The sequence below is a fragment of the Strongylocentrotus purpuratus genome, unplaced genomic scaffold (assembly GCF_000002235.5).
Source record: "Strongylocentrotus purpuratus isolate Spur 01 unplaced genomic scaffold, Spur_5.0 spur5_scaffold_20, whole genome shotgun sequence".
NCBI classification, from domain to species: domain Eukaryota; kingdom Metazoa; phylum Echinodermata; class Echinoidea; order Camarodonta; family Strongylocentrotidae; genus Strongylocentrotus; species Strongylocentrotus purpuratus.
In genome coordinates, this window is record NW_022145606.1 from 48,364,640 (window position 1) to 48,380,766 (window position 16,127).

General features: G+C 44.2%; 1 protein-coding gene across 5 annotated transcripts; it reads left to right on the forward strand.

Moving 5' to 3' along the window:
• Nucleotides 1–1,836: 1,836 nt before the first annotated feature.
• LOC592877 (zinc finger protein 62) lies at nucleotides 1,837–15,832 on the forward strand. Of its 5 annotated transcripts, XM_030993534.1 has the most exons (6): nucleotides 1,837–1,967; nucleotides 3,901–4,017; nucleotides 7,521–7,658; nucleotides 9,353–9,535; nucleotides 11,349–11,840; nucleotides 12,234–15,832. In XM_030993534.1, the coding sequence occupies exons 2-6, from the start codon at nucleotides 3,909–3,911 to the stop codon at nucleotides 15,704–15,706; spliced, it is 4,395 nt and encodes a 1,464-aa protein (XP_030849394.1). In that variant the 5' UTR covers nucleotides 1,837–1,967; nucleotides 3,901–3,908; the 3' UTR covers nucleotides 15,707–15,832. The 5 variants fall into 5 exon arrangements, with proteins under 5 accessions (XP_030849394.1, XP_030849398.1, XP_030849395.1 ...); XM_030993538.1 differs by lacking the exons at nucleotides 1,837–1,967; nucleotides 3,901–4,017 and adding an exon at nucleotides 5,995–6,084; XM_030993535.1 differs by lacking the exons at nucleotides 1,837–1,967; nucleotides 3,901–4,017 and adding an exon at nucleotides 6,400–6,494 and having other exon boundaries at nucleotides 12,234–15,831.
• The last annotated feature ends 295 nt before the right edge of the window (nucleotides 15,833–16,127 follow it).

Consider the following 16,127-nt stretch of genomic DNA (forward strand, 5'->3'; position numbering starts at 1 on the left):
TCTTATTTGAGTATTAATTTTGTTAATATTTATACCGAAATCACAAATTAAGCAATAAAGAAGTAAAATAATAGAATAGGTAATAGAGGAGAGAGAGAGAGAGAGAGAGAGAGAGAGCGAGCGAGAAAAATTTAGAATGAAATAAACCGCGAATCAAAGAGAAAGAGAATGATATTTAGATAAAATGTAAACATAGAACCAGAGAAGGGAGGAAGATGAAAAACAGAAAGAAAGAAAGAGGATAGAGAGAAAGGGAGGAAAGGAAGATGATGAAAGAAGAGAGAGGGGACAAAGTTAAGAAGTAAATGAGAGAAAGAAGAGAAGATGAGATAAGAAAAAGAAAGAGAAAGAGGAGAGGGGATTAAAAAAGAGAGAACGAAAACAAGAGGGAGGGGAGAGGAAGAAAGAGAGAGGGGAAAGTACAAGTCTAGAGAGATTTGGAGAAACATTTTTGAAGAGAGGGGGAGATGAAGAGAGAGGGAGAAGAGAATGGGTTAAATCAAAGAGAGAGAGAGAGAGGGGGAAAGAGAAAGAAAGAGAGAGGGTAAAGAGAGAATGAGGGGGAAGAGAGTAAGAGAGAAAGGGGAGAGAAAGATAGAGAGGAAGAGAATGATTTTATTTTTGGGTGGAGGGGTGATCTGAACAAATGAGGAAAATGTGGATTAAAAGATAAACATATTTAGGTAGAAAGCTAAGTAGATAAAGAGAAGACAGGGAGATAGTAGACCGATTCAGAGAGCGAAGGAGAGCGAGACAGACAGAGAATTAAGGGGGTGGAATAACATTTCACAGATCCCCTTTTCACTGATATCTTCTTCTTTTTAAATAAAACTCTGCAAGAAAGCTAAGGGCGGTAATCGTAAAATAAATTATGTACATCTTTTTTTCCTGATGAGCCGAGAGGGGTATTTGGCCGGGAAAACAAAATTAATGCCTCGTGTGCCAACTGTCGACAGTTGTCTCTCCCCTCTTCTCAAAATTTTCTATCTCTGACTTTGTTCATCATTGTATGCTGAATCCACTTTTATATTGAGTTCATGATAATTAGAACTTTTGGGGATGTTCGCGATATTTGTTTGTTTGAAAGAGCAAGAAATGAATTTAACGCAAAAGGGATCAAACGTATTTAAAAATGGCACCTACGACTCGTATAATACATTCAGTATCAGGCAAATATCGCGAAAATAGTGCACGTTTTCTTAATTTGTGTCGATAAGCCAAAAGTTTGGTTACATTTGGAATACATCTTGGACCCGTTTTTATAAGCAAAGGGTCTTAGTTTGTTGAAGATGTTTTTGAAAGTTTGCAATACAATAAAGGGGGTCCTTTTCTTCTCCGCTTACAATATCATGCGTTATCCCTTTTGACACCATGCACTTCAACTCAAAACGCCAAATGGATATTAAAACAATATAGAGGCCTAGGTTGTACCCTTCTCATTTTATATCATGTACGATTCTGCATCTACGTTTGATATTTACATGCAGTCATTTACATTTGAATGATTACCATAATTTGTTCAGGTGCTTTGCATTGTCATATGCTTATGATATTATATTAGGTCTTCGTTCATTTGCTGCGGGCTGCAATGGCCGGTGCACTTTTTTAATACTAGGATAACGCTGGGCGTGCACCCTCCCCCATGCCACGGTCTTTGTACATCCATTGATCTTTATACAACTGCAGAACACAAAAACAAGAAACAAACATATAGCAAAATACATTTTATTTGTCTGTAGAACTCTCATACCCAAAATAAAAACAAAATGTTTGCATGGTGAATGCATAATAGGCGATATGACGCGCTATTTTAATGTCGCCCTCTACGTCGAAATGACAAAATGTTACCGTTAGTCCGACGACAAAAGCGGTATCTTGACGTCTGTTGATGGTCAAAATTTAAGATATTTTTACATCATTTCTGCCTCTCTGACTATAATTTTGAACCTTGAGGATCTTAAGAAAAGGTAATTATACGTGCTTCGCGTGTTCACTTACTTACTTACTTTATTACTCGTTCAAATGATGTTAAACAATGACTGTACCCGGCCCTGTCGCATAATCTGCACTGTGCAGTGTCTGTGCACAAAACGCTATTCGGGCAGTACATGGTCCCACACGTAGCTTTCTGTGTCTTTTCTTTAAATTGATGACTTTTTGAATAGGCCTACAAACTTATCAATGTGTAGTTTTGTAGACTAGACCCTATATTCAGTTTGAAATTGATCGACAAGTATGATAGAGAGATATATGAGGTAATGTTTTGGCATATTATTACTAGATCTAAACCTTGGCCTTTTTAAAATTTATTTGAGACCCTGTTGTTAATTTTGAAGTTCTTGACTTGACTGTCTTGAGGGCAAATGAATTAAATTCAAAATTATTTGATTTTAATATCATTTTTTTGTTGTTGGTTATGACGATGTTGTGTTGTATAACACTGTCATTGATTGCTTATCAAGAGGGACGCTGGTCTGAGAATGAGGATCGTCATAAACGAGGATAGAGTAGGGTCTCCGGTTTGCGGCATCGCCCGGTTTGCGGCCAGGGGTATTTGTTTTAAAAATAAAATGAATATGACTCGATAATAATCATTGAAACCTACCGTGGATTCCCCGGTAAGTTCTGCTTTGCCGAAAACGTCCGTAGCAGGTCCTCCTGTCAGTACAGAGTTTCCGTCAGCGATGTCGGAAATCTACGGCACCAGTCGCCGATGAAAATTCCAGCAGGTGCTAACTTTTAAGTTAAGAGATCGAGGCATGACTAGATCAATATTGTAGCTCTATTTGTCCGATATTTGTCCGATTGGAGGTGAAATTTGATGTTTTTGTGGAAGTATGATGGCTGTGGTCTGTCTCCTATCGCAGATATTTTGATTGTGCCACCGCATGGCCAGTTGCATGGGGTGGCCGCAAACCGGCACGTAATTACGTGTTTTTCTGGTTTGCGGCGGGGGGTGTTAATACACACATAACATGCAGGATCGTGTATGATGGTATGTGTGCTGATGTGTGTACCCGCTATGACCCGATAGTTCCTAGTAGTACGTACCCCCGTATTGGATGATCCATTCGAGGAAAAGGTGAAATTGTTTAAAACTTGACAAATTTACCGTAGCAACAGATAAACATGAGAATTTGGGTTACCCGTAGTAATTTGGTACATGCTTTGATCGTGACGTAGCGCATAAAGCTTTGTGACGTACGCGTGCCGCAAACCGGTAATGCGTGCCCGCAAACCGGGGAACTCGAAGCATTTCGAAACGTGGTCAATGCTGACTACGCTGTGGGTCAGTTCGGTTATTTGTGACTTCTATTTAATAAGTATTAAAGTATATGGACTCTTTATTGAGGGTATTGAAGTATTCTGTGAGTATTTGCATAAAAATAGAATCGGCAGTTCCCGCCGATCGGCCGCAGACCGGAGCCACTACTCTATATCCTTGTAAACACAGACAAAATGCGTCCTCAAAAATAAGGATTGTCCGCATTTTCGCGGACGTTTTTTTCATCGGCGCCCTGCAGGCTTCAATGCGAAAAATGGATTCCCCGTGTGAAAATAACCCTAGTTAACCATCTACTTTCATGGGTTGTCCGTCTTCCCAAGGATTTATCGCTCATAATGTGAAAGTCTCTGTACAAAGTCAATATAAAATGCGTGAAGAAAATCATTGGGGAATCCGTTTTTTGCATCTTGCATCGAGCAAAAATATGAAACGTCTGCGAAAATGCGGATGATCCTTATTTTTGAGGACGCATTGGTCCGCGTTTACGAAAACGATCCTTATTCTCGGACCAATGCTCCTACTAGTTATGTCGTGCTGCAACGTTGGTGTCAGAATCTCACAGGTGTTACTTTGATTGACCTCTGACCTTTGTTTGACCTGTAATGTATTTGTAGGTTGAAAGATGGAGGAGGAAGAGGAGGTCATGATGGAGCAAGGTCAGGTGGAGCTAGATGAACAGGTGGATAGAGAGGCAGTGATCATCATGAACGCCCTGGCAGGAGAACCACATGGTAAGGTCGCTCATTGGAAAGTAATGGAGATGGAGGAAGGGAGGAGAAGAGGAGATAGGGAGGAGAAGGAGGGGGAGAGGAAGGAAGGGAAAGGATGAGAGGGAGGGTTGGAGGAGGAGGTCATGATGGAGCAAGGTCAGGTGGAGCTTGATGAACAGGTGGATAGAGAGGCAGTGATCATCATGAACGCCCTGGCAGGAGAACCACATGGTAAGGTCGCTCATTGGAAAGTAATGGAGATGGAGGAAGGGAGGAGAAGAGGAGATAGGGAGGAGAAGGAGGGGGAGAGGAAGGAAGGGAAAGTAGAGAGGGAGGGTTGGAGGAGGAGGTCATGATGGAACAAGGTCAGGTGGAGCTAGATGAACAGGTGGATAGAGAGGCTGTGATCATCATGAACGCCTTGGCAGGGGAACCACATGGTAAGGTCACTCATTAGAAGGGAAGATGGAAAAGGAAAGGGGAGACGGGGGGAGAAGGGAAGGAAAATGAGGGAGAGAGGAAGGATGAGAGGGAGGGTTGGAGGAGGAGGTCATGATGGAACAAGGTCAGGTGGAGCTAGATGAACAGGTGGATAGAGAGGCAGTGATCATCATGAACGCCCTGGCAGGAGAACCACATGGTAAGGTCGCTCATTGGAAAGTAATGGAGATGGAGGAAGGGAGGAGAAGAGGAGATAGGGAGGAGAAGGAGGGGGAGAGGAAGGAAGGGAAAGGATGAGAGGGAGGGTTGGAGGAGGAGGTCATGATGGAGCAAGGTCAGGTGGAGCTTGATGAACAGGTGGATAGAGAGGCAGTGATCATCATGAACGCCCTGGCAGGAGAACCACATGGTAAGGTCGCTCATTGGAAAGTAATGGAGATGGAGGAAGGGAGGAGAAGAGGAGATAGGGAGGAGAAGGAGGGGGAGAGGAAGGAAGGGAAAGTAGAGAGGGAGGGTTGGAGGAGGAGGTCATGATGGAACAAGGTCAGGTGGAGCTAGATGAACAGGTGGATAGAGAGGCTGTGATCATCATGAACGCCTTGGCAGGGGAACCACATGGTAAGGTCACTCATTAGAAGGGAAGATGGAAAAGGAAAGGGGAGACGGGGGGAGAAGGGAAGGAAAATGAGGGAGAGAGGAAGGATGAGAGGGAGGGTTGGAGGAGGAGGTCATGATGGAACAAGGTCAGGTGGAGCTAGATGAACAGGTGGATAGAGAGGCAGTGATCATCATGAACGCCCTGGCAGGAGAACCACATGGTAAGGTCGCTCATTGGAAAGTAATGGAGATGGAGGAAGGGAGGAGAAGAGGAGATAGGGAGGAGAAGGAGGGGGAGAGGAAGGAAGGGAAAGGATGAGAGGGAGGGTTGGAGGAGGAGGTCATGATGGAGCAAGGTCAGGTGGAGCTTGATGAACAGGTGGATAGAGAGGCAGTGATCATCATGAACGCCCTGGCAGGAGAACCACATGGTAAGGTCGCTCATTGGAAAGTAATGGAGATGGAGGAAGGGAGGAGAAGAGGAGATAGGGAGGAGAAGGAGGGGGAGAGGAAGGAAGGGAAAGTAGAGAGGGAGGGTTGGAGGAGGAGGTCATGATGGAACAAGGTCAGGTGGAGCTAGATGAACAGGTGGATAGAGAGGCTGTGATCATCATGAACGCCTTGGCAGGGGAACCACATGGTAAGGTCACTCATTAGAAGGGAAGATGGAAAAGGAAAGGGGAGACGGGGGGAGAAGGGAAGGAAAATGAGGGAGAGAGGAAGGATGAGAGGGAGGGTTGGAGGAGGAGGTCATGATGGAACAAGGTCAGGTGGAGCTAGATGAACAGGTGGATAGAGAGGCAGTGATCATCATGAACGCCCTGGCAGGAGAACCACATGGTAAGGTCGCTCATTGGAAAGTAATGGAGATGGAGGAAGGGAGGAGAAGAGGAGATAGGGAGGAGAAGGAGGGGGAGAGGAAGGAAGGGAAAGGATGAGAGGGAGGGTTGGAGGAGGAGGTCATGATGGAGCAAGGTCAGGTGGAGCTTGATGAACAGGTGGATAGAGAGGCAGTGATCATCATGAACGCCCTGGCAGGAGAACCACATGGTAAGGTCGCTCATTGGAAAGTAATGGAGATGGAGGAAGGGAGGAGAAGAGGAGATAGGGAGGAGAAGGAGGGGGAGAGGAAGGAAGGGAAAGGATGAGAGGGAGGGTTGGAGGAGGAGGTCATGATGGAACAAGGTCAGGTGGAGCTAGATGAACAGGTGGATAGAGAGGCTGTGATCATCATGAACGCCTTGGCAGGGGAACCACATGGTAAGGTCACTCATTAGAAGGGAAGATGGAAAAGGAAAGGGGAGACGGGGGGAGAAGGGAAGGAAAATGAGGGAGAGAGGAAGGATGAGAGGGAGGGTTGGAGGAGGAGGTCATGATGGAACAAGGTCAGGTGGAGCTAGATGAACAGGTGGATAGAGAGGCAGTGATCATCATGAACGCCCTGGCAGGAGAACCACACGGTAAGGTCACTCATTGGAAAGGAAGATGGAAAAGGAAAGGGAGACGGGGGGGGGGGGGGGGGGGGGGGGGGGGGGGGGGGGAGAGAAGGATGAGAGGGAGGGTTGGAGGAGGAGGTCAGGTGGAGCTTGATGAACAGGTCATGAGGTGGATAGAGAGGCAGTGATCATCATGAACGCCCTGGCAGGAGTACCACACTGTAAGGTCACTCATTAGAAAGTAATGGAGATGGAGAAAGGGGGGAGAGGAAGGAAGGGAAAGGGTGAGAGGGAGGGTTGGAGGAGGAGGTCATGGTGGAACAAGGTCAGGTGGAGCTAGATGAACAGGGGGATAGAGAGGCTGTGACCATCATGAACGCCCTGGCAGGAGAACCACATGGTAAGGTCACTCATTAGAAAGGAAGGGGGAGGAGGAGGGAGGGGGAGAAGAGAAGGGAAGGGAAAGGAGGAGAGGAAAGAAGGAGAGGGAAGGTTGGAGGAGGAGGTCAGGTGGAGTTTGATGAACAGGTGGATAGAGAGGCAGGGATCATTATGAACGCCCTGGCAGGAGAACCACACGGTAAGGTCACTCATTGGAAAGGGAGATGGGGAGGAGAAGGAGGTGGAGAGGAAGGAAGGGAAAGGAGGAGGTCATAATAGGACAAGGTCAGGTGGAGCTAGATGAACAGGTTCCATTGCATTCTCTATTTTTGACGAGGATAGACTAGATCTAGGATCTTTTTGATATTTTGGGGGAGGACTAGTAGTGGACATTAATCGGCAAGTTCCCTCCACTGTTATGTCTTTGGCTTATGATTTCTTTTTAGAGTCCAAGTGCTTTTTTTAGCCTTCCCAAGCTTCATCGCTCACTACTCTTTTTTTGTTCAAAGCTGGTCAGGTAATGTGAACAACATTTTCACTGTCTTTTTATCAAGGAACACTACCTACATGTACATATATTCCAGCATGGGAAGATGAATTTATCTACCGGTATTTTATTTGTTTATTTATTTATCTGTTTTTTTTTCTGTGTTTATATTAACTACCCAGGAAACACCACGTTTCAGATCATCAGCCATGATGGTCAGGTGATGGACATAGCGTCTGAGGATGGACGTCATGTGACCCAACATCTAGATGAGAACGGTCAACCTGTCATCTCGGTCAACTTGGCTTTTACTGAGGAAGGTAAGTGTTGGACATTAGCATTTATTATGATGAACAGTCATTTTGGTGGCAAATAGAAAGTTGAATGAAACATGTATTCTCCTAGGCCCCATCATATGAACAGTTGCAATTAATCGCATCTTATGTACAGGTACATAAGAGGTAGGAAATTGCATACTTGCGATTGATTTGAATCAGTTGCATCTCTTTATAAAACAGGGCTCAGGCTTACTTAATTTCTGAAAAGGACACAGAGACCCGTCTTATAAAGATAATACAAAGTTTTGGTATGGGGTCATGAATTTGGTTCAAATGAACATATATTGGAAGCATATACAATCCTACAACATTCAGTGATCGTTGTAGTGGTCGAAATCGACTCTAAAGTTATGAAATTGTAAATAATAAACACTTTATGTTGAATAGCTCCCTCTCAAGGTCAAGATATTAATTAAGCTATAAAACAATGTTTATGACTAAAATTGATTGATTAGCTATTCTCGTTCGGAAATTATATACCACAACTACATACTCTGAGATTTTCATGGTCGCAGCTACCATTGTACGGCCGTAGGAGCTATTTGAAATTTATCAAAATTTACCGGGAGCACCGGTAAATGTTTATATTCAATTTTTCTCGAAAACAGAAGTGTTTTAGGGGCTAAAATTTCTGGTGTTTTTAATACATCCACAGGGGCATCCAAATATATTAAAATTGTAAAGAATCACTATCCACCCATTTTTCAAAATTTCCCAAAACTTTGTAATACCTTTAATATCAACTCTTTATAAGACAGGGTCCAGATTAGCCAGGGTCGCAATGAGGGGCACATCATTATCTCTTTGAGTAAGGCATTTTATGTACATTGCTCCTCTCCACCCAGGTGCTAAGTTTACATCTGCCCCCTCACAACCCAGGGGTGCTAAATGGGTAATAATAACATTCTGAATTTAAATAGTGCTTATTATATAGATCCTTGTCATTTGTTTGGAGGATTGTTGGTCACATGATATTCAATGAATAATCTATTGAACGACCATGCATTTATGATCATATTCGCCGTGCATTTTTGCACTATCTAGCGTGCATTTTTGGTTATATTTAGACTGCGTACCTCTCTGCCCTACGCATATCCAATTGTTTTCATTGTCTTAGCTGCGCGCATCTGACACAAAAGCAAACTGAATGTAATCGAGAAGGCCTGACTCCAAATTGAATCTATTACTGATATATATAAAGGAGCAAAGCTTAATTTGTTGAAAGATTAACTTTCTATTAGATCTACTTTAATTGAACTCATAAACATTCATTGTTTGTATAATATGAAATGCCCTCTCTAAGCCCTTTGCAGATATTATTACCCTGGTCATTGGATTCATTCATGCACTATGTGAACTCAATCTCCACTCCCTGGGGAGTTTCCTGCCATATGGTGACCATGAGGGCCTAGGCAATTACATGTACCAACACAAATTCTTTTTGTCATCCAATCCAATCCAAAAGATAATTGATATAGCGCCTTTTCCTTGCGGTTACAAACAAGGATCCAATCCAAAAGATATTATAGCGCCTTTTCCTTGCGGTAACACAGTCATCCTACCAGGTCCCCATTTCTCTCCTGGGTATTGAGTGGCAGATGTAGATTAATACTGATTGCCTAATTTGCTACCCTGGATAATGAAAGATGAACTTATTGATATCTTCTCTGCTCCAGGTCAGGTACTGCATCCAATGGAAGGATCAGAGAGCATCTATGTACAGATACCGGTAGAGCAAGAGAGCAGTGAGATGGGGGTCCAAGAAGAGCTTCCTCATGAGATGGGGGTCCAAGAAGAGCTTCCTCGTGAGATGGGGGTCCAAGAAGAGCTTCCTCATGACCCTGCCAGCCATCCTTCAGGTAGGTCTCATTCCTGCACAATATGGCCAACCACATTTACAGCCCCACTGTCCTACTTGTAGCTACTTGCTCCCTCTATATAGAAAACATTCTCTTATCGGTGACCATTGGTCCCCCATGATCCTCTTTTTCTTATATTAATTGAGAGCTGAGTTGATGAGATAGCCACCTGTCATTGACCACGCTATGTGGTCCAATCCCCCCTGGCCAAACTAGTACAGCCGGCCTTTAAAAAACAAACACCCTGGAAAAAAGATGGCTTCATATTAGTGCTGTAGTCAAACGTTTAACCGTCCGGTATCCGACCGCCCATGGCGGATTCCGTTTCCAATTGGACGGTTTCGTTTTCCCTTTTTTTTTTTTTTTTTTTTTAAAGTTTCGATTTATGCCCCTCCAGCCGGCACTATGCCTGGCAATGTCTTCCAGTTCAGTAATCTGTGTGTTGACTCACCACTCCAAAACTAGAACAACACTCCAATTTGTCTGTCATCTTGGTTTGAAAGTAATCTTTGTAATAGATCTCAATATGTAGTTTATAATAATAATTCATCCAACTTTTACACACGGCGTACCACAAGGTTCTATCCTAGGTCCTCTACTGTTTTTAATTTTCATTCATGATCTTACACATCCTTCTAAAAACGACATTGTTACTATTATTTGTGACTAGTTCACAAGCACAAATCGGCGCCTTCAAATGCACCTTGCACTTAAATGAAAGCCCTTCCCGCTTTTTCACACGGACCTGGGTGGCTGCCGACAGAGTCGGTCAAAAAAAAAAAATTGGTCCAAAAAAAAACAAAAACAAAACAACTTTTTTTTTTTTTTTTTTTTTTAATCGTTTAACCGAAAACCGTCCGGTTTTGACTGGCGGTTAAACGGAATTGGAGATATCCGTGATGTTACAGCACTGCTTCACATTTCTGTCTCACCTGTCTCTCTATATCTCTCTGCTTAAGGCATCGTTTAACAATGTTATATCTGAGATGCATGGCACTACTTGTTGTCAGTGTCTGCAATATGGTGTAATATTGGAGCCCTACAAAAAATTGCGCTTCAAACGATCATGAAATGCCTCAAAAAAGTACAAATCTTTTTAGTGACCGGTTTTACCATACCCATTTTCCCCAATAGACGGTAGTGTTATGAAAACCGTTAGGAAAACGCAAAATTTTATTTCGATTTCCAATCATAAATATCTTGATAATCAGACAGGCTTGTAAAAGTCATGGGGTTCCTGACTGACCTAAAAGTTTATAATTGTCATTGCTGCATGAGCTAAATCCAGGATTTTGTTTCAGAATCCCAATCCCTTTAAAGTGACTTAGTAACATTTTGTCTCTCTGCTTTTAAAGCATATTTCTGTTGTATACCGCTTCTAAGTCTCTTTCCTGTCAGACTTTGAAAAGTACATTTACATCTGTTATTCTCTCTTTCTCTCTCTTTTTGTTCTCTCTCTCTCCATGTCTTTATCCCTCTCTCTATTAAAGTGCGTCTTATTTTGTCTCTCTCTATTTGCATGTTTGCCCATGTATTTCTCTCTGAAACATGAAAATGAAGGGCAACTGCCCAACAAAGGTTGCAAAAAAGTAAGTAAAGGCAACAAAAGTGGCAGTTTTTTTAAGCGTGTAAATGAAACGCAACTGCGCAACAATGGTCCCATGTGTATTCACAAAGCTCTTTGGTATGTTATTAGATACTGAAACGTGGAGTATATGATACTTATATCATTACATTACATCATATACATGTATGAATGAGGCTATAATGTCTCACGCTCTCTCTCTCTCTTATCTTTCATCAACCCATACAGAAAGCTTTGTTCAGATTGTTGGGAGACATTCGTCCACTTTCCCTGATTCGTCACTTCCCCAAGCAGAGTCGACCAATCTCAATTTAGAAACAATGGGTGAAGATGCACAACCAACCAATCAGGGCGTGGATACTGTCATGCTTGAAACCGAGTTGACCAATGAGAGTGCAGATACCATGACACCAGAAGCTGAGTTGACCGATGAGAATGCAGATCCTGTCATACTGGTGTCTGAGATGACCAATCAGAGCGCAGATACCATGACACCAGAAGCTGGGTTGACCAATGAGAATGCAGATCCTGTCATACTTGTGTCTGAGATGACCAATCAGAGCGCAGATACCATGACACCAGAAGCTGGGTTGACCAATGAGAATGCAGATCCTGTCATACTGGCGTCTGAGATGACCAATCAGAGCGCAGATACCATGATTCCTGAAGACCAACCTCAAACCAATGCAGAGCCAAGGTCAAGCTCTCTAGAAGTTCAAGGTAAACTTTGACATTTCCAAGTAATGATGTTTTTTAAAGAAACTGACAGTTAATCCTTATTATGAGACTAGGCTTATGATTATGAATTCCCATCATTGATCTATCTTAAGTGAAGTGCAAAGTTTAAATGTTGAGTATAATCCATTGTTTCAGATAAGACCTAAACATTTCTTCCTTGAAAAAAAACTTCCCAATATATTAAAATTAAAGTTAAAATTGTCAAGTTGAAGTTTGAATGCTATAGACCAGTCTGATGCCCGCCAAATTTGTTTAACATTACATCAATAATGGATTTCTTAAAATTTATAAATTCATATTAATAAATATGACGTTAGTGAAACACTGTGAAAGAAGATATTTAATGGATTTAAATTATCATCTATTGCTTTGCAGAAATACCAGACAGTGATTCCAGTGTGAAGATCATTGAGGCCGCGGCGTCAAGTACTACCCCTAGGAAAGCGTATGTAAAAATTGCAGTTAAGACCCCAGACTCGCCCAAACAAATCTGCCATTACTGCTGGCGAGAGTTCCGGACCGAGCGCCAGCACCGCGCCCATGAGAAGTCTCACGCCAGGGAGCATTCGCCCTACCTGTGTCGCTACTGCAGCAAGTTCTTTGAGACGGACGGCCAGCGCCTGAAGCATATGCGACAGAAGCACTCCCTCGCGAAGTGCGACGAGTGTGGGGCGTGCTTTGAAGATGAGGCACTTCTGCAGAGGCATATGAAGATGCACAGTCAGGTGACCATGTTCATGTGTGATGTCTGTGGCTCCACGTTCACCAAGAAGAGCTACCTCACCTTCCACATGGTTGTGCACGAGAAGGAAGACCTGAGCGAGAGGATGAGCATGAAGGAAGTCGATGAAGGGAAAGTCCCTGCATTACCCTCCAAAGGTCAGAAACAGTTACAGATTGTGGATGATGACGAGGATGATGACGATGTTGGAGATGGAGGGAATGACCCTGATGATAGCGACTGGGAGGAACCGTTAGCAGCGAAGAAGAAAGGATCCAAGTTTGATTGTGACAGGTGCTCCCGATCGTTTGCTTCACTAAGAGGTCTGAAGATGCATCAGAGAATGCTGCACATAACGGTTGAAGAGGAACCACAGTCTGAAAGCAGTGAGGAGGAGGAGGAGGATGCAAAGACAGAAGAGGATGCCATGATTGAGGAGAAGGGAGGCAACGATAAGAGTAAACATTGCCCTGTTTGCAAGAAATCGTTTGTGAGCGTGCGTCAGCTGACAAGGCATGAATCCACACATGCGTCCTGGGATTGTACGTATTGCTCCAAGACCTTCAGGACATCCTGGATCCTCAAGGAACATCTCAATACCCACACGGGACAGCGTCCTTATCAATGCACTGAGTGTGACAAGACCTTCAAGAGCCACGGCGCCCTGAGGCGACACACCATCATCCACAAAGGCACCAAGCCGTACAGATGCGATCTGTGTGATATGAGATTCAGCGATGGCTCCTCGTTGAAGAGCCACAAGAAACGTCATGCAGGTGACAAGCAGGTGGAATGCGACGTCTGCCTGAAGAAGTTCTATACCGGCTTCCAGATGAGGACCCATCGTCTCACCCACGGAGGGCAGGACCACAAGGAAGAAAATCTCCTGCGTTGCGAGAGTTGCTCCAAAGCATTCCTCAGCCCAAGTGGTCTCGAAAAGCATAAAAAGTCTGGGAAATGTGGAAAGAAATTCACCTGCCCCTTCTGCACTGACTCATTCATTTACAAGTACGAGCGGGAGAAACACATGGAGACTCACGCTGAGTTTGTGAACAAGGCTGATAAAGAAGATGAAGTGACCGATGGTGTCAAGAAATCTAAAGTCTTTAAGTGCCCTATATGTGAGCAGAAGTTTCCCAATCTGCGTACCTTCACCATCCATCGCAAGAAACACGAGAGAGGAAAGGTCTATGCATGTGAAGTATGCAACAAAGTTTTCTCAACGCCCATCAGCCTTAAATATCACCGGAAACTGCACACGGGTCAAGGACCGAAGTGCTCGGTGTGTGATAAAACCTTTTACAATTTGAAGTCCCTCAGGAGGCATGAACGGATACACACCGGACAGAAACCTTACAACTGTGGCTTTTGTGATAAGGCTTTCAGTGACCAAAGTGCGTGTGCCTCACACATGAGGGTGCACTCGGCAGAGAAGCCTTTCAAATGTGCCTTCTGCGATAAGAGTTTCAGACAGAAGGGTCAGCGAACCCAGCACCAGAAGAAGGTACACAAGATCAAGATGGAAGAGGGTAATGAGGCTGAGGGAGAGGTTGTTAGCTCTGAAGATGGTCCAGTTATCATCCCCAACGTCAAGAGGGTGTTCAAATGTCGCGTCTGTCAAGTGGAGTTTGAAGCGAAAGAGGAGCTGAAGGAACACAAGCTGACCCATAAGGAACTGGAGAATGAAGATGATGACTACGTTCCTATATCGGTCAAGGTTTCCAGACCTAAGAAAGTGGTTGAGACGTTCAAGTGTGACATATGCAACAACAGCTTTGCCCAGAAGGCTTATCTAGAACGTCACAGAAGAGTTCACACGGGTGAGAAGCCCTTTGGCTGCACGCTCTGCGAGAAGAAGTTCTCCGACATGACTTCCTTGCGTAGGCACAAATCCATTCACACTGGAGCAAAGCCCTTCTTGTGTGATCTGTGTGGAAAGTCCTTCCGTGACAAGTCATACCTGAACCTACATAGGCGGATGCACGCAGGAGACAGGCCATTTGCGTGTGAGCTTTGCCCTCGGAAGTTTGTACGGAAGAACTTCCTGAATGCCCACATGAAGCTCCACCAGGGCATCAAGCCAAAGAAGCCTCCAGAGAGATCCTTCACCTGCACCATCTGCAACAAAGTCCTGAAGACCCGTGCCAGTTACCAAACCCACAATAGGATTCATACAGGCGAGAAACCCTTCTGCTGTACTCTTTGTGGCAAGGCCTTCCCAACGAAACCTCGTCTTATCAACCACGTCCGTGTGCACACGGGAGAGAAACCCTACGAGTGCGAGACATGCCACAAAGCTTTCACCGAGCCGGGTACTCTCCGAAGGCACAAGATCATCCATTCTGGCCTGAAGCCCTACAAGTGCGAGACCTGCGACCGAGCCTTTGCAGACAAAAGCGCCCTCAACTCTCATGTTAAGATGCACACAGGGCAGAAGTCGCACTCCTGCGAGTTCTGCGGGAAGATGTTCTGGACGGCCACCAACATGAGGCAGCATGCCAAGACCCATCGCAAAAAGTCCATGATTGAGTGTGGGGTATGTAGCAAGGAAATCTTTGGACAGGAGAACCTGACAGCTCACTTGGTGGAGCATGAAGCGGAACAACGCGTTGCCTCTCAAGCTCTGGCTCAGACCATGATGGCCGCCCAGGTCATGATGGACAAGGTCACAGAGGTGGTCCTCCAGGAAGACGTTGTCACCACCGAGAACAAGGAATTCCAGTGTGAGGTCTGCGAGAAGTTCTTCAAGACAAAGAAGACACTCCAGAAACACGGTGCCATCCATGACGAAGAGAAGCGCTACGAGTGCGACGTCTGCCAGAAGCGCTTCTCCAGGAAAGCTTACCTCGTCAGCCATTCCACCATCCATACGGGAGAGAAGCCATATACGTGTGAGGACTGCGGGAGGCAGTTCAGGGACCGAAGCTCTATGAAGCGGCACATGAACACCCACAAGGGCATCAAGCGCTACGAATGCAACGTCTGTCAGAAGCAGTTCACGGACAAGAGCGCCGCCAACATCCACCTCAGGATACATACTGGTGAGAAACCTTACGAGTGCTATGAATGTAAGATGTGTTTCTCACAGAGTGGACACCTTGTAGATCATATGATCAAAAGTCATTGAGTGGTATTCCCCAAAGTGGACTAACTTTAGTCCAATCCACCAACTAAATATGGAATACCAAGTGTCCATATGAATATGTTTTTGAATAATTTAATCTGTCACTTAATTAAAATAAAATGTATTAACATAATTAATTAAACAACAATGTAACTATGATATAATTATGTTATCATGGTAATTTAGGACACATCAAATTATTCAAAAATATATTCATATGGACACTTGGCATTCCATACTTAGTCAATGGATTAAACCGTGGACTAAAGTTAGTCCGCTTTCAAGAATACCATCCATCGATTCTAAACATGTTCTCATTAGATGAAGGTTCTTACCCTAGTCGTTTTTGTGCCTCATTCACACAAAAACAGTCTAACCTGCCTATTTTGGTCACCCAAGGGAAACAGAAAAAATCTGGCCATTG